This window comes from Pongo pygmaeus, chromosome 11 (genome assembly GCF_028885625.2).
Source record: "Pongo pygmaeus isolate AG05252 chromosome 11, NHGRI_mPonPyg2-v2.0_pri, whole genome shotgun sequence".
Classification (NCBI taxonomy): Eukaryota; Metazoa; Chordata; class Mammalia; order Primates; family Hominidae; genus Pongo; species Pongo pygmaeus.
This window is the reverse complement of record NC_072384.2, coordinates 133,481,004-133,506,458: the sequence shown is the minus strand read 5'-3', so window position 1 is coordinate 133,506,458 and position 25,455 is coordinate 133,481,004. Positions and strand designations below refer to the sequence as shown.

At 49.4% G+C, this 25,455-nt stretch overlaps 1 protein-coding gene across 1 annotated transcript in view; it reads left to right on the top strand.

Annotated features, from left to right (window-relative positions):
* The window catches only part of NGEF (neuronal guanine nucleotide exchange factor), a 48,280-nt gene that overhangs the window by 12,193 nt on the left and 10,632 nt on the right, over positions 1-25,455 (top strand). The window contains exons 4-6 of the mRNA XM_054477559.2: positions 19,128-19,288; positions 20,996-21,148; positions 22,531-22,660. Of these exons, the coding sequence (XP_054333534.1) occupies positions 19,128-19,288; positions 20,996-21,148; positions 22,531-22,660 (444 nt within the window). The remainder of the gene's footprint in view (positions 1-19,127; positions 19,289-20,995; positions 21,149-22,530; positions 22,661-25,455) is intronic.

Below are 25,455 nucleotides of genomic sequence, written 5' to 3'. Positions count from 1 at the left end.
AAAAAATAGAGCAGAAGGCAGGGCACAGCGGCTCTTGCCTATAATCCTAGCACTTTGGGAGGCCAAGGCAGGTAGATCACCTGATGTCGGGAGTTCGAGACCAGCCTGGTCAACATGGTGAAACCCCGTCTCTACTAAAAATACAAAAATTAGCTGGGCGTGGTGGTGCGTGCCTGTAGTCCCAGCTACTTGGGAGGCTGAGGCAGGAGAATCGCTTGAACCTGGAGGGCAGAGGTTGCAGTGAGCCAAGATCGCGACACTGCACTCCAGCCTGGCAATAGAGTGAGACTCCACCTCAGAAAAAATAAATAAATAAATAGAGCAGAATCTGTCAGAAGCAAGAGGAGACGTTGCCATGCGCACTCCACTATCCTATAGGAGTGGGACAGAGCAGGGAGATGGGGAATCAGAAAAAAATAATTAGGTTGGTTGAAAAGATTTGTACTGAACTTTATACTCTCTAGAGCTGCCCTGCCTGCTCTGGCAGCCAGTAGCCACACGTGGCTGCTGAACACACCATGTAATGAATCCAATTAAGATGCAGTGTGTGTGTAAAAAGCACACCAAATTCCAAAGAATAGAAATAATTGAAAGAGATAAATACAAAATTAAATGAACTTCTGAGATGCCAGCTTGAGACATTAGGGGAAAACACACATTAGGGGAAAACACTCCTAAGGAGAACAGAGAGGACAGAGATCCAAGAAGGTACTATGCAAAAGTCTTGATAAGATGAATGATTAGAAAAAACAGATGAATGATTTTCTAGGAAAATATAAGCTACTACCAATGGAATCAAAAGTAAAAATTTTAAATACACAAAAATATACCAGTAACCCCAAAAAATCACCTACAGGAAAGATGTTGCACCCAGAGGACTCATGTTCAAATCCGAGGAGAGCCAGGAGAGTCCGGTGTTACTTAGGCTGGCCTGCAGCAGAGCTGTCCGGTAGAATTCCCTGCCTTGATGAAAATGTTCTTTTTTTGGAGACGGAGTCTTGCTCTGTTGCCCAGGCTGGAGAGCAGTGGCACAATCTCGGCTTGCTACAGCCTCTGCCTCCCAGGCTCAAGCGATTCTTCGGCCTCAGCCTCCCGAGTAGCTGGGATTACAGGCGTGCACCACCACGCCCGGGTAATTTTTGTATTTTTAGTAGAGACGGGGGTTTCACCATGTTGGTCAGGCTGGTCTTGAACTCCTGACCTCGTGATCCACCCACCTCAGCCTCCCAAAGTGCTGGGATTACAGGCATGAGCCACTGCGCCTGGCCAGAAATGTTCTTTTGTATTTTATTATTATATTTTTTGAGACAGTCTCACTCTGTCACCCAGGCTGGAGTGCAGTGGCACAATCTTGGTTCGCTGTAACCTCAGCCTCCTGGGTTCAAGCGATTCTCGTGCCTCAGCCTCCCCAAGTGGCTGAGACTACAGGTGCACACCACTACGCAAGGCTAATTTTTCTGTTTTTGGTAGAGATAGGGTTTCACCATGTTGGCCAGGCTGGTCTCAAGCTCCTGAGTTCAAGTGATCTGCCTGCCTCAGCCTCCCAAAGTGCTGAGACAGGTGTGAGGCACCGTGCCTGGCAATGATGGAATGTTCTACATCATGTCTCCAATAGTCACTAGCTCCGTGTGGCTACCGAGCATTTGAAACTGGTCAGTGGAACTAATTAAAAAACTGAATGTTTAATTCCACCTGGTTTAAACAAATATCAGTTTAGCCACTGTTGCTACTGTGTTGATCAGTGTAAGTCTGGAGCAGAGATCGTCAAACTTTCTGTTAAAGGGCCAGATAATAAATGTGTTAGGCTTTGTAGACCATGCTGTCTGTCAGAACTACCCAGGTCTGTCATTGTGGTGTGACAGCAGCTATAGACACTATGTAAAGGAATGAGTGTGGCTGTGTTCCAGTAAAACTTTATTTACAAATACAAGTGGCCAGCCCATGGGCTGTAGTTTGCTGACCCCTGGTCTAAAGCATGGAAAAGAGAGAAATACACAAATTATTTGAACATAGTATAATATTGATAACCAAATCTGAAAATTAGAGTACAAACACATACAAAATTGTTTTATTTTATTTTACTTTTATTTTTTGAGACGGAGTCTCACTCTGTTGCCCAGGCTGGAGTGCAGTGGCAGGATCTTGGCTCACTGCAACCTCTGCCTCCCGGGTTCAAGTGATTCTCCTGCCTCAGCCTCCTGAGTAACTGGGATTACAGGCACGTGCCACCACGCCCAGCTAATTTTTTGTGTTTTTAGTAGAGACAGGGTTTCACTGTGTTAGCCAGGATGATCTCAATCTCCTGACCTCGTGATTACCCACCTCAGGCCTCCCAAAGTGCTGGGATTACAGGCGTGAGTCACCGCGCCTGGCTACAAAATTATTTTAATCCACAATAATAATAGAAGAGTCTATATGTATATATAGTCAATATACAGTGAAGGACACTGTTCTCTCAGTAATCAATAGAACTTGGAGACATAAAATCAGTAAGGTTATAGAAGAATCGGCCACCATCAACCCAATGGAACTAATAAACATTCCTAGAACACTCTACCCAACGGTAGCAGAATACACATTGTTTTCAAGTGCAAATAGAGGTGTCACCAAGGTAAAGCATAACTCTACTTAACACATTGAAAAGAATTGAAGTCATAGAAAGTATGTTCTCTGACCCTAATGGAATTACACTAGAAATCAGTATAACAGAAAAATCTCCAAACACTTGGAAATTAACACACTTCTCAATAATCCCTGGGTCAAGGAGGAAGTGCAAGGAGAGTTATAAATATTTTGAAGTGACTGAAAATGAATCCGCAGCATACCAAAGTTGGTGGGATGCAGCAAAAGCAGTGTTTCGAAGGAGATTTATAGCATTATGTTCATTTAAGAAAGCAGATAGCTTTCAAAACAATAGCCTAAGCTTTCATATTAAGAAATTGGGCGGGGGAAAGGGCAAAACCAAAGCAAGTGGAAGGAAAGAAATAATACATGTGAGAGCAAGAATCAACAACATGGGAAATTTTTTAAAATATAGAGAAAATCAGTGAAACCAAAATTGAATTCTTTGAAAAGATTAATAAAATTAATAAATCTCTACCAAGATTGACAAAAAAAGAGAAGATATAAATGACCAATATCAGAAACAAAAAAGGAGACATGATGAATCCTAGAGACATTTAAAGGGTAATAACGAAATATTATGAACAATTCTACACACATAAATTTGACAACTTAAATGAAATAGACCAATGCCCCAAACTGAAAGCTACCAAAACTCACCCCAAATGAAATAAATAACCTGAGTAGTCTTGTGACTGTTAAAGAAATTAATTTCTTAGGTAAAATATTTCAAAATATGCCATCTGTAGGCCCGTAAGTTTACAATGGTGAATTGTACCAACCATTTAAAGTAGAAAATAGTATCAATTTTCCCCATTCTTTTCCAAAATATAGAAGAAGGAATGCTTCCCAACTTTTTATAAGGCCAGCATCACCTGATAGAAAAATCAGACAAAGACAATATAAGAATAGTAAACTACAGACCAATATTCCTCATGAATGTATATTTTTAAATTCTCAGTAAGAAATATTAGCAATTCAAATCCAGCAATGTATAAAAAGAGCAATATGGCATGACTGAGTGGAGTTCATCCTGGGAATGCAAGGTTAGTTAAATATTTGAAAATCAATCAGTGTAACCCACCATATTAACAGTCTAAACAAGAAAAAAAAACTGCATGGTTACTACAACAATTGATGCAGAAAAAGCATTTGACAAAATTCAGTATTCAGTCATCATTAAAATTTTCAGCAAAGGAGGAATACAAGGGAAACTCCTGGACCTGATAAGGCACATCTACCAAAAACCTACAGCAAACATCATACTTAATGGTGAAGGACTGAATGCTTTTCCCCTAAGATTAGGAACAAGGGAAGGCTGTCTGTTCCTTCACTGCTCCCATTCCTATTCAACATCATTATGAAAATCCTAGCCAGTGCAATAAGGCAAGAAAAAGAAATAAAAGATATATAGATTAGAAAGGAATAAGCAAAACTGCCCCATTCACAGATGACATGTTTACTTGAAAAATCCCAAAGAATCTACCAAAAAAACCTCTTAGAACTAACAGTGATTTTTAGCAAGGTTGCTGGATACAAGGCCAACACACAAATATCAGTCATATCACTATATTCTAGCAACGAACAATTAGAAACAAATTGAAATTATCATACCATTTACAATAGCTGCCCCGAAAATGAAATAGTTAGGTATAAATCTAACAAAACATGGACAGGATCTCTGTGCTGAAAACCGCAAATCAGTGAGGAGAGACATCAAATAAAATGTAAATAAATCAAGAGACAAACTGTTCATGGATTGAAAGATTCAACATGGTAAAGATGTTAATTCTCTTCCCATATTTATCTATACATTCCATGCGACTCCAATCAAAATCCCAGCATTTTCTGTGGTCGTAGTCAAAATTATCCTAAAATTTATCAGAAAAGGCAAGACAACTAGAATAGCCCTGAACAGTTTTGAAAAATAATAAAGCTGGAGGGGTCATACTATCTGATTTTAAGACAACTAAAATGTTTACAGTAATCAAGGCAGTGGGGTATTCATGAAATTACAGACACATAGATCAGTGGAACAGAAAAGAAAGTTCAGAAATAAACCCACACAAGTATGGTTGATTGATTTTTGGCAAAACAACAAAAGCAAATTAATGGAAAAAGGACAGTCTTTTCAACAAATATTGAACATTGATGCTGGAACCATTGGATATATATATGCAAAAACATTGACCTCAACCTAAACCTCATGCCTCATACAAAAATTAACTCAAAATGGATCATGGATCTAAATGTAAAATGAAAAACTTTAAAACTTTTAGAGGAAAACATAGAAGAAAACCTTCATTACCTGAGGTTAGGCAAAGAGTTCTCAGATACAACACCAAAACCAATCATGCATAAACAAAAAAATTGATCAATTGGTCTTGATCAGAGTTAAAAACTTTTGTTCTGCAAAAGACACTGTTAAGAGAATGAAAAGAGAAGCCACAGATGGGGAGGAAATATTTGCAAATTACTTAACTGATAAAGGACTTGCATCCGGAATACACAAAAGAACTCAAAACTCAACAGTAAAAAAACAACAATCCAATTTAAAAATGGGCAAAAGACTTAAAATCTATCTACTTCACCAAATCAAGAAGGCAAGACAGTAATACACACTTGCTTAAAAAAGCTTTAAAATCATGGCAGTCCCAGGTGCTGGTGTGCACACACAGCATGCATTGCTAAAACTCTCCTACATGGCTGGTGAGGTCACAAAATGGTGCAGCCACTCTGAGAGTTGCTGGTTTCTTACCAAATTAAATGTGCACTTATCATACTACCCAACAGCCCCACCCCTGTAGCAGTGTCTCATCAGTGGCACTGTTGACTTTGGGGCTGGATAATTCTTTGTTGCAGGGTCTGTCTTGTGTATCACAGGATGTCTAGCACAGGGGACCCCAACCCCCACCCCATTACCCCCCCCACCCCCCCCCTCGCCATACAGCAGGAGGCGAGTGGCGGGTGAGCAACCAAAGCTTAATCTATATTTACAGTTGTATTTCTCATAGGAGCGAGAACCCTACTGTGAACTGCACATGTGAGGGATCTAGGTTGTGCACTCCTTATGAGACTCTAATTGCACCTGATGAAAATCTAATACCTGATGATCTGAGGTAGAACAGTTTCATCCACCCCCCTCCCACCCCTGGTCTGTGGAAGAATTGTCTTTCATAAAACCAGTCCCTGATGCTAAAAAAAAAACTGGAGACCATTGGTCTAGCAGCATCGTTGGCCACTACTCACTGGATGCAACCCTCCCCCCAATCATGACAAGCAAAATTGTCTCTAAACCTAGCTGAATGTCTCCTGGAGACCAAAATTGCTCCTGGCTGGGAATCACCAAAGACTGGAAACAAGCCAAAGGTCTTCCTTCAACAGATAGAGAGAAAATAAACCAGTACATCCGTATGGTGGTGTGCACCACGCAATAAAAAGGAAGAAACTACTGATATGCGACAGCATCGACGTTTCTCAAAGGCATCTTGTTGAGTGAAAGAAACAAGAAAGGTTACATACTGTGTGGTTCCATTTCTATGACATTCTGAAAGAGCCCACACTAGTGGCGGAAAACAGATCTCATTGGCAAAGAGTGGTTGCCAGGGGTGAAGGATGCAGGGAGCGTGGCAAGATGGGATGGTTGCCCAAGGGTTAGGTGTAGGGGGAGCGTGGGGAGACGGGATGGCTGAGGGGGTTGTGGGGAGTGTTGGAACTGTTGAGCATCCTGATTATATTGTGGGTTACATGAAGCTGCAGATATGTTAGAATTCATAGAACTGCACACCCCCCAAAAGTCCACTTTTCACTGCATGATCATTTTATCTTGATTGAATATCTTCCATTTTATTGTGTTTGACCTAACAAAATATTACCCCCTCCAAAAAAAATTAAAACGCAGATCTATCTCGCTGTGAATTAAGGTAAAAAAAATTATATAAAACATAAGCAAATCAAATCTGGAGATAGGTTAAATGAATAATATACATTAAGCAAGGATTAATTAATGCATAGATAGTTTAATATTTAGATGTTTGGGGCCAAAATTTCATACTGATAGGCCAGAGGAGAAAAATACATGGATCTTCAAAGAGGATGGAAAAGAAAGGAGTACGCTATTACCATCTAGATAAAACTCAGAGGGATACTTTTTTGAGATTTATAAAGAAAATTTCAAATTTATAGCAAAATCATACATAATAAAAAACTTGGTGGCAATAAAGGCAAGACAGTGCCTGCTAACACGATTCAGTGTTGCCCTGGAAGCTCTATCCAGGGTAATAAGATGAGGAAAGGAGTAGGAGAGAAAGCCAGAAAGAAGGAATGTCTTTATCTACCATTATCTACCAGTTACAGTTTCCTACTTAAAAAACCCGAGGGAATCAAATAAAAGCACTGGACGTGATAAGGCAGTTCCCGGAGGTGGCTGATTGTAAGATAAACATGCAAAAGTTAGTTGTTTTCATATATGTCAGCAAAACCCAGATTTCAGTCAATTAGAAAGCTCTGTGAATAAGAAAAAACATGAGCACCCCAAAGAAAACTGGGCAAAGCAATTCACATTTTAAAAGTACAGATGGGTCAGATGAGAATACGTCCTGGCAATGAAAAAAAAAAAAAAGCAGAAACAAAAGCAAAAGAAGTACAAATGGTGCAGAGTATGGTGGCTCATGCTTATAATCCCAGCACTTTGGGAGGCTGAGGTAGGAGGAGTGGTTTTAGCCCAGGAGTTCAAGACCAGCCTGGGCAACATCGCAAGACCCTATCTCTGCAAAAATAAATAAATAAATAAAATTTTAATACAAATGGCCAATAACTACATGAAAAAAGAAAAAAAAATCAAACTCACTAACAGTCATAAAAGTATAAACTTAAGCAGCATTGAGGTACCATCTTCTGCTTCTCAAAATGACAAGAGACTTTTAAATATATATATTTAAAACCTGGTGTTGAGGGACTCTAAATGAGCACTTTCAAACACAGCCGATAAGAAGAGTATATTTGTATCAAAACCCCAGTAATAATATATTTGTATACTTTCTAGTGCTTCTATTTCTAGAAATTTATCTTGCAAAATAATCAGATATGTGCACAAATATTTATTTATTAGCATGTTCATCCCAGCAAAAAGTTAGGGGAAGAATAGAGAGAAGAAACTTATATGCCCAATGGTAGGGGAATTGTTTAGTAAGATAATATACAGCTATTTAAAGATGCAAACATTTTATTTATTTTATTTTTTATTTTTTTTGTGACAGAGTCTCACTCTGTCGCCCAGGCTGGAGTGCAGTGGTACGATCTCGGCTCACTGAAGCCTCCACCTCCTGGGTTCGAGCAATTCTCCTGCCTCAGCCTCCCGAGTAGCTGGGATTATAAGCACCCGCCACAACACCTGGCTAATTTTTTGTATTTTTGGTAGAGATGGAATTTCACCATGTTGGCCCGGCTGATGTCGAACTCTTGACCTCAGGTGAGCTCCCTGCCTCGGCCTCCCAAAGTGCGGAGATTACAGGTGTGAGCCACCATGCCCAGCCCAAAGATGCAAACATTTAAAAATGTGTTTTTAAAAAATGAATAATGTGAATGTTCAAGATATATAAAGTTTTTAAAAAAGCAAAATGGAACATTTCATCTATACTGAGAAGGCATATAGAAAATAAAGATTTTTTTCTTACTTTCTTTTATGTATGTTTGCAAATTCCAGTGAATCAGATGTAGATTTTTAAAAATAAATGAGGCTGACCTAACTGATGTGCAATCCAGTTACATTTCGTAGTGAATTATGTGAGCACGTGGGCTTCAGTGTGTCACTCTGATTTTTTATCGTCTTTTTATGTTAAAGACCTTCATGTGCTTCTCTTTTGTTAATATCTGGTAACGGACACAAAACCGGGATCTTCAGATTGCATGTTCCAAATCAGTGACTTATGTATCAGATCTTTTTTTCAGTCTATTTATCAAAGCAAGACAGGCAACTTGGACTGCCAGTACAATCTGTTGTCAGGAACTCTCTTTTTCTTTAGCTACAAAAGCAGCAGGTCGTGCTGAATTACTGTTCACACAAGGAAAACACCCTACAATGACGGCCTTTTGGTAGGCTTAGTCAAGGGGGAGCCAGGATTTCAGAACAAAATACTATAGTATGTTTTCCTCCTTGTAAAGTAAAAATTATCTAGCTGAAATGGGAAAGAGTTCCCGTGTAGGACTTTCTCAGCTTATTAATAGTTTGTTGTTTTTGTTTGTTTTTTTATTTAGAGACAAGGTCTCACTCTGTGGCCCAGGTGGGAGTGCAGTGGTGCGATCACAGCTCACTGAAGCCTTGAACTCCTGGGCTCAAGCGGTCCTGCCTCAGCCTCTCAAGTAGCTGGAACTACAGGTGTGCAGCACCACCCCAGGCTAATCTTTAAAAATTTTTTGAAGAGATGGGGTCTTGCTGTGTTGCCCAGGCTATTCTCCAACTCCTGGGCTCAAGCAATCCTCCTGCCCCAGCCTCCCAAAGTGCTGGGATTGTAGGTGTGAGCCACCATGCCAGGCCTCAGTTTTTGTTTTTTAATTTGTCCTGAAGCAAATTAAACACCCTTTTGGGGATGGTGTTTTAGTTACTGTTTGAGAACCCAACAATTGGAGGAAATAATTAGGCATAGATTCAAATTAAAAGGTTGGGAAGGGGCTGGGTGTGGTGGCTCACGCCTGTAATCCCAGCACTTTGGGAGACCGAAGCAGGTGGATCACCTGAGGTCAGGAGTTCGAGACCAGCCTGGCCAACATGGTGAAACCCCGTCTCTACTAAAAATACAAAAATTAGCCTGTCATGTTGGCACGTGGCTGTAGTTCCAGCTACTCGGGAGGCTGAGGCAGGAGAATCACTTGAACCCAGGAGGCAGAGCTAGAGAAAGATGGACTTGCCACGGTCCCTGGTCTTGGTGGGCTGGGTGTGGAGCTGGAATAGTGAGCAGGGGTGATGTGAGGCTCTCCAGGGGAGCAGGGACACACACTTACATGTGCACAGCCTGCCCAGGCTGTGGGGTGTGGCTCGGTCCCCGCACGCCCAGACAGGACTAATGGCTTTGTTCTGCTGGGGAGCGAGAAGCGAGGGGCCCTGCAGTCGCCTGGTGCAGCCTAACCATAGGGTGGTGAATTGTCTTTTCTTTCGGTAGATGCTGGGTCTTGCTGTGTTGCCCGGACTGTAATTTTTACAGCTGTAAGTTGCGATGCAGCTCAGTCTGCATCTGTACAGCCTCTGACATACGGAGTTGTATTTTTGTTGTTTTCCAGCCTGTTTCACAACTTAAGCGTGTTTACTTTCCCCACCCCCAAAAGAAAATTGTGCATTTTAGAAAGAAATTACTTAGGATTTTAATATGATGGACCTCCATCCAAAAAATTAAATTGTGATTATTATTTAATTTACCAACTGTTACTGAATTATATATTTTTCTGTTTAGATTAAACCCTCAACAATTCAGCAGATGAGTCCTACAGTGGGAGACGGCAGGGAGTTTTTCTTGATGCTTTGAGGTGGATGTGGCCTAAAACATCAGCTAGGCGTCAGAAAGCAAATACCAATACCTATTTTAACAAAGTAGCAAAGTAGGCAGGTAGCATTTTTTTAAATTAATCTTTTGATTAAAAAATGTATGCACCTGATAGGAAGTTCAAAAGGTGCAAAAGGACTCTCAGTGAAAGTCTTTCTCCCACTCCTGTCCTGGGCCACCCCGTTCCCTCGTCGGACACATATTCAGGTGTGTGTGTGTGTGTGTGTGCGTGCCCTCGTGTCACACAAATGTAAACTACTATTAAAATATTGACCATATCTTTCCATCTCCATCCAAATAGAGCACCCTCATTTTTGCAGTTCTCTGGGCTCCATTGTTTAGATGTTCCATAATGTATTTAACCCGTCCCCGTTGATGGATGTTTGCAGTTGGAAATACCGGGTACCGAGAGTGTTCATTGCAGCATTATTTATACTAATGGAAGATTGAACATCTACACAGTGGAATGCTAAGGGAATTGCTAAGTGGGATTGTTGGGTGAAAGGTTAAATGTTCTTTAAATTTTGAGAGGGTATCGCCTAATTGCCTTCACACACTAGCCACATATGAGTGTGCCTGTCCCCTGCCACTAATGCGGTGCATTACCCAGCTATTTTATCTTTACCCAGTGTGCTAGATTAAAAATTGTATCTCGTCACAGTTTTTGTTTTGTTTTGTCTTGTTTTAAGACAGAGTCTCACTCTGTCACTTAAGCTGGAGTGCAGTGGCGCGATCTCAGCTCACTGCAACCTCCACCTTCCGGGTTCAAGCGATTCTTCCACCTCAGCCTCCCAAGTAGCTGGGATTACAGACACCGGCCACCATGCCCGGCTAATTTTTTTGTATTTTTAGTAGAGACGGGGTTTCACCATGTTGACCAGGCTGGTCTCGAACTCCTGGCCTCAGGTGATCTACCCGCCTGGGCCTCCCAAAGTATTGGGATTACAGGTGTGAGCCACCGCGCCCGGCCTCGTTGTGGTTTTAACGTAACATTTCTCTTGCCATGAGGCAGGCTGAACATGTTCTCAAGCATGTGTCTTTTTAAATTTACACACACTTATTTTAGCACGTAAACAGTTTTGCAAATGATTTTATTAACAGGTCAGGTTGAGAAAACTTAGTAACTGGCATTTGTGATGTGTGTGAGTGCCGAGGCTTGGGTTTGGGCCTCCAGCGCCTGCATCCCATGCCTGCGTTGAATATGTGACTCCCCTCGTCCCTTAGCAACCCGAGGGGTTAGCTGTCACTCCCCCATCAGACAGCCAAGCCCCCACTCCCCACGCTGCTCACGGGACCTGCTCAGTCCGGCCTCGAATTCACTAAAGACTGCGCTGCAGCAGTCTGGGCTCGGGCTCCGGCTCTGGAGTCCGACTTCATCATCCTTGTCTGCAGAAGAAGGATAGCCTTTGAGGGGTTTCTTCTTAACTGGAAGCCTTTTAAAGTCACTTCTGTGCATCCTGATGCCTGCAGTGTATAAATGACTGCACCAGCAGCAGGCACCGAGGCAACTTTGTGACCTTACTGTTGAGTCATCCTGGGGAACAGAGGGTGCAAATCACCCCAGGGCGGCTGCAGCAAGAGGACTCTGCGGGGCCGGAGCAGAGAGTGGAGAGCTTGGTAGCGCCCTGCCGCCCCTGGCTCTGGCCCCGGCCCCAGCTGCTAGAGGAGAGAGAGGAGTGGGCCATGGTGATCCCCGCACCACACACACCCCAGCCACTGCCCTGCCGAGGACAGACTCAGGCCGGGTCTTCAGCAGGCCCAGGTGGCCCTGATAGCTCCCACCAGCAAACTGGAGACACGGAGCCTAGATGGTAGGGCCTGTGCTGAGGTGTCACGGTGATGTCCCCACGGCCTCCAAGGGAGTCCAGGAAGGACGCCTTAGACCCTTAGCATTCTGCCTGGCCTTCTCTTCATCCCCTCCCTCCCTCCAGGCAAAAGCCAGTGAACTAAGTTGGGCTCCAGGCCAGTGCCCTGATGCCCAGGACTGGGGGTGACCCGTGTGGGGAGGGCCTGGCACGTGGGTGGATGGGAAGGGACCTCCCAGAACCCTTGTGGGGAAGGGGCTACGTTTTGTTTCCTGGCCGTGAGGAAGGTGGAGGGCAGCCAGTGAGCCCGCCCTTCAGTCCACGGTCTGCCGGCCTTTGGCTCCGACCCCTGCAGATGTCACCCTGGTGACGCAGCTGCACCACCGCATCACAGCGCATCGACGGTCACAGCATCAGAGACAGCACTGATTTGTTAACACAGGGGTCGGGAGAAGCCAAAAAAACAACGCAAATCAGGCTGGAATGCACGGCTCAGGGGTCCACGGAGAACCCTGGATCATAAGGAGACCGTGTAGGTAAAGGGCCGGGAGGAGAAATCGTGCAGCCTCGAGCTTTGCTGAGGGTGGGGAACGCAGGGTTGATCTGAGTGCGGAGGCAGGAGTGGGACTCCGAGGACAGACACTGCCGGCCAAGCAGCATGGCCCGTGTTTGACCGTGAACTCTGGGACAAGCTGAACTGCCTTAAATAACAGGGAACTGGGGCCCGCGGGCTGCGTGAAAGCCCGTCGCTCTTTGGGTGTTAGGGCTGGCGAAGCTTCCGCCTTTCTCCATCAGGAGCAGGCTGGCTTCCTGCAGACTTTTCCTGGTGTCCCGGTTCCTCTTTTGTGACCTCTTGCTGATGGGTCGGGGGTCTCCTTTGTTTTTCAAATGCGTGACTTGAACAGGGTGGTGTAGGCGGCCCTAACTCCGGGACCTGGCTGATCCCGAGGCCGCGGGACATCACCACCCCAGAGCAGCCCCCTAACCCGCGCTGCCTGAGAGGGGGCCTGCTCACCTGGCCTCAGGCCCTGGTCCTGGCCCCACGGGCAGCGTGGCTCCCAGCGCCTCTGTGGGTGATGGTGTGAGAGCATGTGTGTGTGTGAGTGAATGTGTGTATGAGTGACTGTGAGAGCATGTGTGTGAAAACCAAAGGAGACCCCTGACCCATCAGCAAGAGGTCACAAAAGAGGAGCCTGAAGAAAGTCCAGGCTGGACCGGAGTTGAATCTTCACAAGGAATCCAGGCCAGGAATGGGCTTAGGAAAGCCAGGAAGTGTGCCGGGAATACTGGCAGATAGCAACAGAGCTGAGAGCGCCATTCCCAGACCAAGCAGAGATTCAGACAGTCGGGTCCAGGCTACATGCGCATTCCCTGAGGAGGAGCTTCTGTGGCAATGATACACACGTTCACACGCACCCTCATATGCACACATTCACACACACAGTCACATACTCTCATTCACACTCACATTCACACTCACCTTCATACACATTCACCCACTGTCACATACTCTCATACTCTTTCACACACATTCACACTCACACATTCACACCCACTTTCATACATACTCATTTACACTGTCACACACAATGCATTCACACATTCACACATTCACAGCCACCCTCATACACACTGACTCATTCACACACGTTCACATACTCTTACACCCATTCACACTCACATTCACACCCACGCTTATATTCATTCACACTGTCACACACACACATGCATTCACACACTCACACACATTCACTTACATGCTCTCACAGCCATACCCATATACCCATTCGCTCACATTCACTTACACACACGCTGTCAATCACACCCATATACACATTCACTCACATTCACTTATGCTCTCACACAATCACACCCATATACCCATTCACTCACATTCACTTACATGTTCTCACACAGTCACACCCATATACACATTCGCTCACACACATGCTCTCACAGTCACTCATATACACACTCACATTCACTTACACACACACGCTCCCACAGCCACACCCATATACCCAGTCACATTCACTTACACATGCTCTCACACAATCACACCCATATACACATTCCCTTACACACACATGCTCTCATACAGCCACACCCATATACACATTCACTTACACACACATGCTCTCATACAGCCACACCCATATACCCATTCACTCACATTCACTTACACACATGTCCTCACACAGTCACAACCATATACACATTCACTCACATTCACTTACATGTCCTCACAGTCACACCCATATACACATTCGCTCACACACATGCTCTCACAGTCACTCATATACACACTCACATTCACTTACACACACACATGCTCCCACAGCCACACCCATATACCCATTCACTCACACACATGCTCTCACACAATCACACCCATATACCCAGTCACATTCACTTACACGTGCTCTCACACAATCACACCCATATACACATTCGCTCACATTCACTTACACACATACTCTCACTGTCACACCATATATACATTCACCCACAATCTCCCACACATGCACTCTCATTCCTTAATGCTCACACCCTGACTCGCATATGTGTATGCACACATACACTCATTCCCACTCACCCTCACAGGCTCACACTTCCTTCCACTACCCTGGGACGAAAGTGCCATGGGAAGGCAGTCTTGCTGTGTTCACAGCTGAGTGCCCAGTGCCTAGATCAGTGCCTGGTGCTCAGCAGATGCTCAGTGAGCATTTGTGGAACGAAGGAATGAACGAGTGAATGAATGAAGAGCGAGCAGAGCCTGGATCCCTCGTCAGCTCTGTGCTGCCATGTAGAGGCTTAAATGAGAGCGAAAGTAATATCGATAAGGAAAAGATAGCCATATCGACATGACAAACAATTTGACATACAAAAGGAAGACAAACATCCTGGAAGCTAAAATTCACAGGTGACATTGCCTGTAAATGGATGAGGAGGGGTGAGAGTTCTGGGGAATGAGACTCAGCCATACCGATTAGCAGGGATTCAGGCCAAGGCCCACAGCTGAAAGGCCCTACCTGCCATTTCCTTCAGCCCTGAAGATCAGGACAGAGACGCTGTCGGCCAGAAGATCCGGGTGATCCAGAGCCAGCGTATCATCCCAGGTGTCTCTAGCAGGCGTCCTTCAGGGCCATGTAGTTTAATGGCATGCTTTTCTGTGATGTGGCGCTGTGGGCATGGGGGTTTTCCCCTGGGTATCATTCGTATCAGTTTTGTGAGTTACGTTTGCTTGGAACTTGTGAGCTGGAACCACTTGACATTTTCTTAGGAAACTTAAATTTAGCAGCCGGAAAATGAATTCATAACAGCATCTGTAGCAGAGAAGCTTCCGGGAAACTGGCTGCCCGTCATAGCCTCACTTTTGTGTCGGTGGACACTGGCCGACCCGGGGTCTGCTGCCAGTCAGCGCTGGGCTGCGGTTCTGCTGCTGTGAGGCCCGCTGCTGTGTGCTTGCTGTGGCTGCTTTTTTAGGTAGATGATGCAGATGTGACGTGGGGATGGCCACGGAGAGGCCACAGGCACATTTCAGCGTCTCATCTCTGACCGTCGTTGTCTCAAGTCAGGTGCAGACACTGATGCTGATGGTGGTTCAGGGTCTGCAGTTGGCCACTGGCCCTGGAGTGACATCAGTGTGAACTCTCTGTGGGGTGTTCCCAGCTTCCAGATTCGTCCCTTATTTTAGAGTTCTCTGCCAGGTGGGTGGGTGGGCAGAGCTTTGCAGGGAAGCAGCAGTGAGAGCTCCTGCAGGTGGGCATCAAATGCCCAGCAAACCCCTGCGCTGCCTGGGAGGTGGCAGCATCTCCACTCCTCCAGCATCCAACCATGTAACTTTCGGGACGCAACTTCGCTTCTCTGTGTCTGTTTCCTTTTGGTAAAACGGGAGCTTCTGTTTGTCCTTCCTGGGGGACCTGGGAGGATTAAGTGAAACAGCCTGCAAAATCCCACCACTCCAGGGCCCACTGTGTTCTGGGAACAAATGCCTCTAACCCTGGAGCTCCTGCTTATATGCCAAAGCCCTGAGCCCTGGGTCAGGGCTCTGATGAGTGGAGAAACCGGAGGGTGGCCCTAAAAGGAGTGAGGCAGGGGATGGGCAGGACCCTGGGGAAGGGGCCAGACCCCCACCGCCACCCCCTACCCCATCCCTACCCTCACCCCTGCCCCCACCCCATCCCCACCCTCACCCTCACTCCCACCCCTACTCCCACCCTCACCCCTACCCTCACCCCTACCCCCGCCCTCACCCCTACCCTCACCCTCACCCCCACCCTCACCCCTACCCTCACCCCTACCCCCACCCTCACCCCCACCCTCACCCCTACCCCCACCCTCACCCCCACCCTCACCCCCACCCCCACCCTCACCCCCACCCTCACCCCCACCCCCACCCCTACCCCCACCCTCACCCCCACCCTAACCCCCACCCCCACCCTCACCCCCACCCTCACCCCCACCCTAACCCCACCCTCACCCCCACCCTCACCCCTACCCTCACCCCCACCCTCACCCTCACCCTCATCCCTACCCCCACCCTCACCCCTACCCCCACCCTCACCCCTACCCTCACCCCTACCCCCACCCTCACCCCTACCCCCTCTCACCCCTACCCTCACCCCCACCCTTACCCTCACCCCTACGCCCACCCTCACCCCTACCCCCACCCTCACCTTCACCCTCACCCCTACCCCCACCCTCACCGCCACCCTCACCCCTACCCTCACCCTCACCCCTACCCCACCCTCACCCCTATCCCACCCTCACACCCACCCTCACCCCTACCCCCACCCTCACCCCTACCCTCCCCTCACCCCTACCCCACCCTCACCCCTATCCCACCCTCACCCCTACCTTCACCCCTCCCCTCCCCTCACCCCTACCCCACCCTCACCCCATCCCACCCTCACCCCTACCCTCACCCCTACCCCCACCCTCACCCCTACCTTCACCCCTACCCCCACCCTCACCCCTACCCCCACCCTCACCCCTACCCCCACCACTACCCCCACCCTCACCCCTACCCCACCCTCACCCCTGCCCCCACCCCTATCCTCACCCTCACCCTCACCCCTACCCCCACCCTCACCCCTACCCTCACCCTCACCCCTACCCTCACCCTTAACCCCACCGCTACCCTCACCCCCACCCCTACCTTCACCCCCACCTCTACCTTCACCCTCACCCCACCTTCACCTTCACCCCACCCCCACCCTCACCCCTACTCCTACCCTCACCCTCACCCTCATCCCTACCCTCACCTCCACCCCAACCTCACCCTCCCCCTACCCTCAACCTCATCCCAACCCTCACCCTCACCCCTACCCCTAGCCCCACCCCTATTCCTATCCTCACCCCTATCTTCACCCTCACCCCTACCCTCACCCTCACCCCTACCCTCACCTCCACCCCCTACCCTCACCCTCAACCTCACCCCTACCCCTACCTCCACCCTTACCCTACCCCTACCCTCACCCTCACCCTCACCCCTATCTTCACCCCCACCCCTACCCCCACCCTCACCCCTACCCCGGGCTCCTCACTGCTCTGTTTCCATCCCTCCTCTGTGGCCATAACAAATCACCAGAAACCAGGTGGCAGAGGATGACAGGAATTGATTCTCCTATGGCCCGGGCAGGCCGTGCTTCCTCTGACAGCTCTGCAGAGGATCCTTCTGGCCAACTCCAACTGCTGGTGGCTGCATTAGTCCCATCTCTGTCTGTGCCTTCTCTGTGTGTCTGTGTTACATTGTCAGATCTCCCTCGGCCTCTTTTATAAAGACTCCCATCATTGGTTTGGGGCCAACCTTAACCCAGGATGATCTCATCTTGAGTTCCTTGACTCAATTATGTCTGCACAGACCCTTTTCCCAAATAAGGTCCCGTTCACAGGTACTGGGGTTAGGACATGGATGTAGCTTCTGTGGGGGCCACAGTTCAACCCACTCTGCTGTCCCTCCTGGGAAGTGACTGTGGGACCTGAACCCGCCCTGAGTCAAGGAGTATCAGAGGGTGACGGGGAAGAGGAAGGTGAGTCATTGGGTTGATTTGTAAACAAGGGAGGAAGGTGAGCCGGGATCTGCCACCTGCCCTTACAGAATGACCCGTGAGATGCAGAGCTGCTGTTAGATCCTAGTCAGCTATTCAGAGACTCAGTAATCAGGTAATAATCACGACATCGAACAAAGGCACCTCCAGAAAATTGATCAGGTTATGGATTTCCTTCTCTCTTCCAAAATGAAAATCACCTTATTGGTTCTGTTATAAAATCAGACCATGATATATGTTCATTGTTAAATTATCAGGCGATTCAAAAGGTAAAAAGAGTAAACATCCCCCCAGATTCCACCCCAGATTCGTGCTTGACACTGGCCGGTTTCCCCCTGATGCTTTTCTGCTGGACGTGGAGGAACAGGATTCCTCCCACCTGCTGAATTTCGCACCCACTGCCACACCCAGCGCATGGGCCGAGCCACCCTTGGCAGCTGTGCGGGCTCAGTTGTGTGGCTGACCTCTCTCTCTCTCTTTTTTTCTTTTTTTTTTTTTTTCAGACAGAGTTTCACTCTGGTCACCCAGGCTGGAGTGCAGTGGCGTGATCTGGGTTCACTGCAACCTCTGCCTCCCAGGTTCAAGTGATTCTCATGCCTCAGCCTCCCAAGCAGCTGGGATTACAGGCGTGTGCCACCACACCCAGCTAAGTTTTGTATTTTTAGTAGAGACAGGGTTTTACCATGTTGGCCAGGGTGGTCTTGAACGCCTGACCTCAAGTGATCTGCCCGCCTCGGCCTCCTAAAGTGCTGGGATTACAAGAGTGAGTTACCACGCCCAGCCTGACCTCTCTTGTTTTTGTCTTGTTTCATATTTTGGATCTTAGGCTGTCTCCAGTTGTCAGTATGGTAAGTGTTCTCTCACAGGGAGTAGCCTCCGTGCCCTGTCACCTTAGGGGTAGTGTGCTCCCTAGGAAGAGTGGCCTCACTGCCATCCCCGGCCGCGGGTGTTACCAGCTGCTCCTGCGGCAGCCATCCCAGGCCCCAGGAGCAGGCGATTTTTCCCTTTCAACTCCCTGCTGAGCCTCCCTCTGCTCCTCTGTCTCAGCACAAGGCTAGCGCCTTCGTGGAAGGCCAACTTCAGGTGGTAACCATGGGGTCTCCCTGCTACAGGCCATGTTTGAGCTGGTCACTTCTGAGGCATCCTACTACAAGAGCCTGAACCTGCTCGTGTCCCACTTCATGGAGAATGAGCGGATAAGGAAGATCCTGCACCCGTCCGAGGCGCACATCCTCTTCTCCAACGTCCTGGATGTGCTGGCCGTCAGTGAGCGGTGAGGACCGGGGGGACAGCCACCTCCCTCAGGGCCCTTCATCCCCAGGGCACATGCTTGAGACACTGGTGACAAGTGCTCGATACTGGCTTCTGTACTTCCAGATGTTTGGAATGTTCCATAATAAAATATAAATAAATGAAGAACTAAATCCAAACCTCACCACCCCTCCCTGCAGGGTGGCCAGTCACGTACCCCGGCGTCCCTTCCCATGAGCACCTGTGTCCCACACAAAGCTCTGTGCTGAGCATCCTGCTGGCCCCAGGTTGGAGTGACGCTGAGTCCAGCTCTCTCATGCATCAAACCCGTGGTTGGACAGGTTTAAACCAGGCAGGTCCACGGGAGTCTTGTGACAGGGACAGAAGGTGTCCGTGTAAGCTGCTCCTTACCCTAGCAGAAAGCCCCAATGGCGCGTGCAGGGCCCCAGGCCCTGTGCAGGGTGCAGCCCTGGATTCCCACGTCCTCACCTCCTGAGTGCGTTTGCCACGGCTCTGGGAGCTGTGCTTCCAGCAGGGACTGTGTGAAGCCTGGGCTGACTGCAGTGGAGGAACAGTAGACAGACATGTGTCCATTGAATCCTGTGAAAAGGAAATGAGCCAAATCGTGTGGCCAGGATGAAAGAGCACTTACCATCCCCAGGGCAGGCCATGGAGTTCTGCAGCCAGAAGCCACATGGGGCTCAGCTGGGACAGTGCCTGGTGATCAGATGGGAAACCAAGGCGGGGCCCGGTGCAGCCCCGCTCTGAGCAGTGGGGATCCGCTCAGCATCACATGTGGCACCCTGGGAGCTGCTCGCTTTCTGTGGGCCTCCAAGCGGGTCTCTCCTCCGCGGTGACGCTCTCAATTCTGTTTGCAGCCCCCTCACCCCCTCGTGGCAGCCACTTCTGGTGGATTTGGGAGGTGATGGCTGACTGGGGCCACAGTGGCCTGTGAGACCCCTGGGCTTCTGCTGCGGCACTGCTTTTTTATTTATTTATTTATTTTTGAGACAGAGTTTCACTCTTGTTGCCCAGGCTGTAGTACAATGGTGCCATCTCGACTCATGGCAACCTCCGCCTCCTGGGTTCGAGCGATTCTCCTGCCTCAGCCTCCTGAGTAGCTGGGATTACAGGCGTCCACCACCACGCTCAGCTAATTTTTTGTATTTTTAGTAGAGACAGGGTTTCACCATGTTGGCCAGGCTGGTCTCGAACTCCTGACCTCAGGTGATCAGCCCACCTCGGCCTCCCAAAGCGTTGGGATTACAGGCATGAGCCACTGCACCTGGCCCCGCCACAGCACTTCTGTCTTATGTATTTATTTGTATTTTACTGTGGAAAATTCCAAACATGCAGAGGTAGATGTCCATGTGTGCTGCTCACCAGCGTCAGCAGTGGTCAGCCCAGAGGCCAGTCCCTACCCCCCAGGGGACCCTTCTGGAGCAGATCCCTTTGGTCATCTATTTTATCCTCAAACACATCAGCACATACCTGAAAGATAAGGTCTCTTGGTGCTCCTAGCACCATCAGCCCCGTGAAAACACAGTCATTCTTCAAGATGACCAAATACACCGCCAGTGCTCGGTGCCCCTGCCAATGGATCTTGTCGGCCTGTACACTCACCGTGCACGCTGGTGTGTCCAAGTCAGGCTCGCACGCTGCCCTTGGTAAGACAATCCCCCACCCTACCCCCCGGGCACCCTCCGCCTCAAGCCGCTGCCTCTCGCAGTTTCCTCCTGGAGCTGGAGCACCGGATGGAGGAGAACATCGTCATCTCTGACGTGTGCGACATCGTGTACCGTTACGCGGCCGACCACTTCTCTGTCTACATCACCTACGTCAGCAATCAGACCTACCAGGAGCGGACCTATAAGCAGCTGCTGTGAGTGTGCCCGGCAAGGGGCTCAGGGGCAGGGGGAGGCGCCCGGGGCAGCCATACCAGTGCTGGCCCAGGCTCCTTACACAGTGGCGCTTCATGGTCCTTCACCTCTGCGTTCCCAAGGTCCACACGGGCCACCGGAGTTGGCCAGGCTGGTGACAGTATCCCAACCGGGGAAGTTCCAGGGTGTATTGGTGTCACTAGAGAAACATTAGCCCAGCCAGACCCCAAGAGAATCAGCGTAGCATCCACTGGACCTGGATCCAATGGCTGAGCAGAGCACTGTGCAGTTAGAAAAGAGAGCTTGAGGTCAAGTGAGGTCACGTGGACAATTCAAAGCCCAGGACATCAGAGACTGGGGTTGAACTAGCAACAAGGGCAGGGACAGCGTGGGAAGAGCCTCGGTGGGGCTCCTCCAGCAGCGCCGGGACATTGATTGCTAATCTGCCCATTTTGTAAACTTTCTCTGAGGTTTAGTTGACAAGGTAATTTCCCAGCCAGCGTGCCTCTTCTGAATTCTGCACGCTGAGGTTCGCGCTTCAGTGACTGGGGTTAGCCAGGGAGGCCGTCTTGGCTCTGCACGGAAGCACCGAGGGAGTTTTCCAGTTGCGGCGTCTGCACATTGCGCTTCACTGTCTTTTCCACCAAGACATGGAGTTCACGTGCACGTTTCAAGCCTGAGTCTTTGGGCATTTGGATGTTTTAACAGTTGGTGAAGGAAAATTGGAATTGGAGGGAATCAGGATGCAATTTTTGAGGATAAACATTGAGAAGGCAAGCACGTGGCAGATTAGGAATCATTCACAGCACCCAAGAGCCTGCCGCTGTGGCCCCTACCAGGCTGTGTGAGCAGAGGCTGAGTGACAGGCAGAGCACCTGTCCCTGCCGTCCCTGCTGTCCCTGCCATTCCTGCTGACATGCATGGGGCTGAGCTCACCTCCAGCTCTCCCAGCCCTCATCAGTGCTGTGGCCCAGCTCATCGCCGAGCCCACCTGTCAGAAATAGTGCAGGCTGTCCTGGTGGTGTCTCGAGCCTGCTGCCCGTTCCTGTCACTACATGGGTTTACCTTGCCACAGTTTCCCGCTGGGTGAAATCATCTAATTGTGCATCTGATTCACAGACTTGGCCACACAAGGAATCCTTGTCCTCCCACACACAGCATCAGCATATTGTGCCAAGTCTTCAAGGCCAGGCCTGTGAAGCCACTATTGTTATTTGACTTTTACGTGAACAGTATATTTTCCTTTTGAAAAAAACAAAAAAATCAACATGTTTTCTGAGCCCGTGGGTCGTCTGGATCCTGGGAGGCTGTGGACGGGGAGGAGGAGTCTCCAGTTCATGCCTCCTGAAGCTCAGAGACCTACTCCACGTGTCTGTGTCCCCAGCCAGGAGAAGGCAGCTTTTCGGGAGCTGATCGCGCAGCTAGAGCTCGACCCCAAGTGCAGGGGGCTGCCCTTCTCCTCCTTCCTCATCCTGCCTTTCCAGAGGATCACACGCCTCAAGCTGTTGGTCCAGGTACAGCCTCCTCCACCTGACCCACAGACGGGGCTTCCCAGGCTTTCCTGTGGTCATTCCAGGGCCCTGTCAGCTTTCTAGGAGGTCTGTTGGTTCAACAGATACTAACTAAGCTCCTCCCATGTGTGCCAAGCACGTTCCTGGGCAGTGAGGGCGCAGCGCCTGCTCCCAGGGAGCCCATCGCAGAGGGGAGAGACCGACCCATGCACAGCCAGGAAGTGGGCATGGCCCTGGGGACAGCCAAATGGGCCGACATGACGGGGGTGGCTGGCTGGCCACTGCCAGTTGCAGGGGTGGGGGCGGGTCAGGAAAGACACGTGACGTGTAAGCTGAGACCTGGCTGACAGGGAGGAGCTAGTGGGGGCAGGTAGAGGAAAGAACATTCCACGCAGAGGGAACCACTTGTGCAAAGGCCCCGAGACTGCAAGGTTCATGGACAGAAAGGCCAGCAGCGAGCTCGGGAACATGACGGGGACGGGAGTGGGTGTGGAGATGGGGACAGAGGCAGGTCCAGGGAAGACATTGGGTCCTGTCCTCAGTGTGACGGGAGTCACCTGATTGGACCCACTTTTAGGAGCTGGCCCTGGCTGCTCCAGAGGGTGACGGAAACGGGGCAGGGGTTACACTGGCCCGTGGGGCTGCGTCGGGGAGTGGGGGCCCAGCAGGGATGTCAGGGAATTGAAATCAGTGACTTGCTGAGAGAAGGACCGAGGGTGACTCCTCAGCTTTTACCTTGAGCAGTTTGGGGGTGTGCGGCCGTTGCTGAGATGGGGAAGTCTTGGGGCGGGGAGGGCTCAGGATTCAGGGCAGGATGAACTGAGTTTGAGATGACTTTGGACAGTTCAGTGTCAGAGGTCAGAGTTAAAGGGAGAAGTTGGGCAGGACCTGCTGGTGTCAAGGTAATTAACCGAAGAGGCTGCCAAGGAAGGAGAGAAAGGGGCCTGAGACCAAACTCAGGGACGCAGCCAGGCCTGGGAAGGAGCAGCGCTGAGGGAGGAGGAAACCCGCAGAGCTGGAGGCATGGGAGACCCGGGGGGATGGGGCTTCCAGAAAAGGGAGGCTCCAGCCAGGCCCAGAGGCAGGCCCAAGACCCCCTCTACCTGACAGACCCAGAATCAGGACTGAGACTCCCTCCTCCTGACAAGCCCAGTGAGACAGGATGGAGACCCCCTCCGCCTGACAGTCCCAGAGGCAGGACGGAGACCCCCTCCACCTGACAGGCCCAGTGAGGCAGGACGGAGAACCCCTCTGCCTGACAGGTGCTGGGGCCCTGTCTACTGATGCCCTGGGCAGACGGAGCCATTGGCAGCTGGGCCGGTGAAGTGGACGGTAGAGTGCAGCTGTGGCCCTGAGGAGCATGAGCTGAGGGAGACCTGGGAGCCACAGGTTGCAGAGGTCAGAGGTCAGACAGGTGAGAGGCCAAAGACCTAGGGGCAGCTACTCCAGAAAGAGCAGAATTACAGACAGGAGGCCCAACCCAGGAGGAAAGGACTTGGGAGCATGAGGCCAAGGAAGCAGGTGTCGGGGGAAGCCCCCGGCCCAGGGCTAATGGAGACACCAATGTGAGGGCAAAGCCGGGACGGCGACCCCAAACCGGAAGACACCTGTGATGAACGCAATTCCATGGGAAATATTTTTTTAACTTGGAAAAAGTGAAACAGAACACAGTAACATTTCCTAATTATGCAGTGAAAAATATTTTAGGACATTTTATAGAGAAAGTGCATATATGAATATATTAAAACCTTAGCTTCTGTAAGATGAAAACCAACAGTAAGATTAAAAGCAATGGAAATGCAGTGATTAGGAAATGGTGGAATGGGGACAGCTGGGGTGGGCACTCAGGGAAGGGCTCAGAGAAAGGGGTGGCGGGTCAGGGACCATTCCAGAGAGAACGGCAAGTCTCCACATCAGGCAGCATGCTGGGGACACACCGAGTGGAGGCTGGCGTGGGAGAGCACGTGCCAGGCTAAGGAACCCATACTGCCCTCCATTTGAGGCCACAATGCCACCTGGTCAGATGCAGCTTTTATGCCTGTGAGAAAAGATGGCGCCTAGACTGTGCTGTTCAGCAGGGATTTGGAAGTAGGGGGACAGTTAATGACAGGCATGGTGGCCACATACAGGGTGGAAAAAGCAGGAAGGTGGCTTTGGGTCTCGAAGGTCTCTGGCTTGGCTGCCAGGCAGAGGTGGGCAGGTGACAACAGGAGAGGCCTGGGCTGCTGTCAGGGGAGACATCTGTGCTGCTGTGGCACCCAGCAGCCGGGAGGACAGGTGGTTGGTGCTCAGATGCACCCAGCCTACTTACAGGACAAAAGCCAGTCAGAAAACATGGGCATGGTGGGGATTGCTAAGAGGAAACCATGTGGAGTTTATAGAGCAATGTCAAAATTGTAATTTACAGGTGAAAGCAGTATGGGCATAATTTTTTGTTAATTGAAGAAAATTGAACCGTTGGAGAAAAGACTCTTTCTTACACTTCCATGGATAAGACCAAAGTTAACAAAGTTTCGGGGCCAAATGACAGTCCCAGGGAGGAGAGGGAAGCCCTTGGTCCCCCTACCCCTGTTCCGTAAGCATTTAGTTCCCCTTGGGGACAGAGCTGACCCTGACTGAGCGTGACAGTCCTCACTGCTGGGTGCCACACCTGCGGGCTCTCTTGCCCTCCATTTGTCAAATGGAGGCTGTGTGCATGTGTGTGTGCAGGCGTGCATGTGTGTATGTACATGCCTGTGTGTGTGTGCACACCTGCTTGTATGCATGTTTGTACACGTGTGTGCACGCAGGTCTGTATG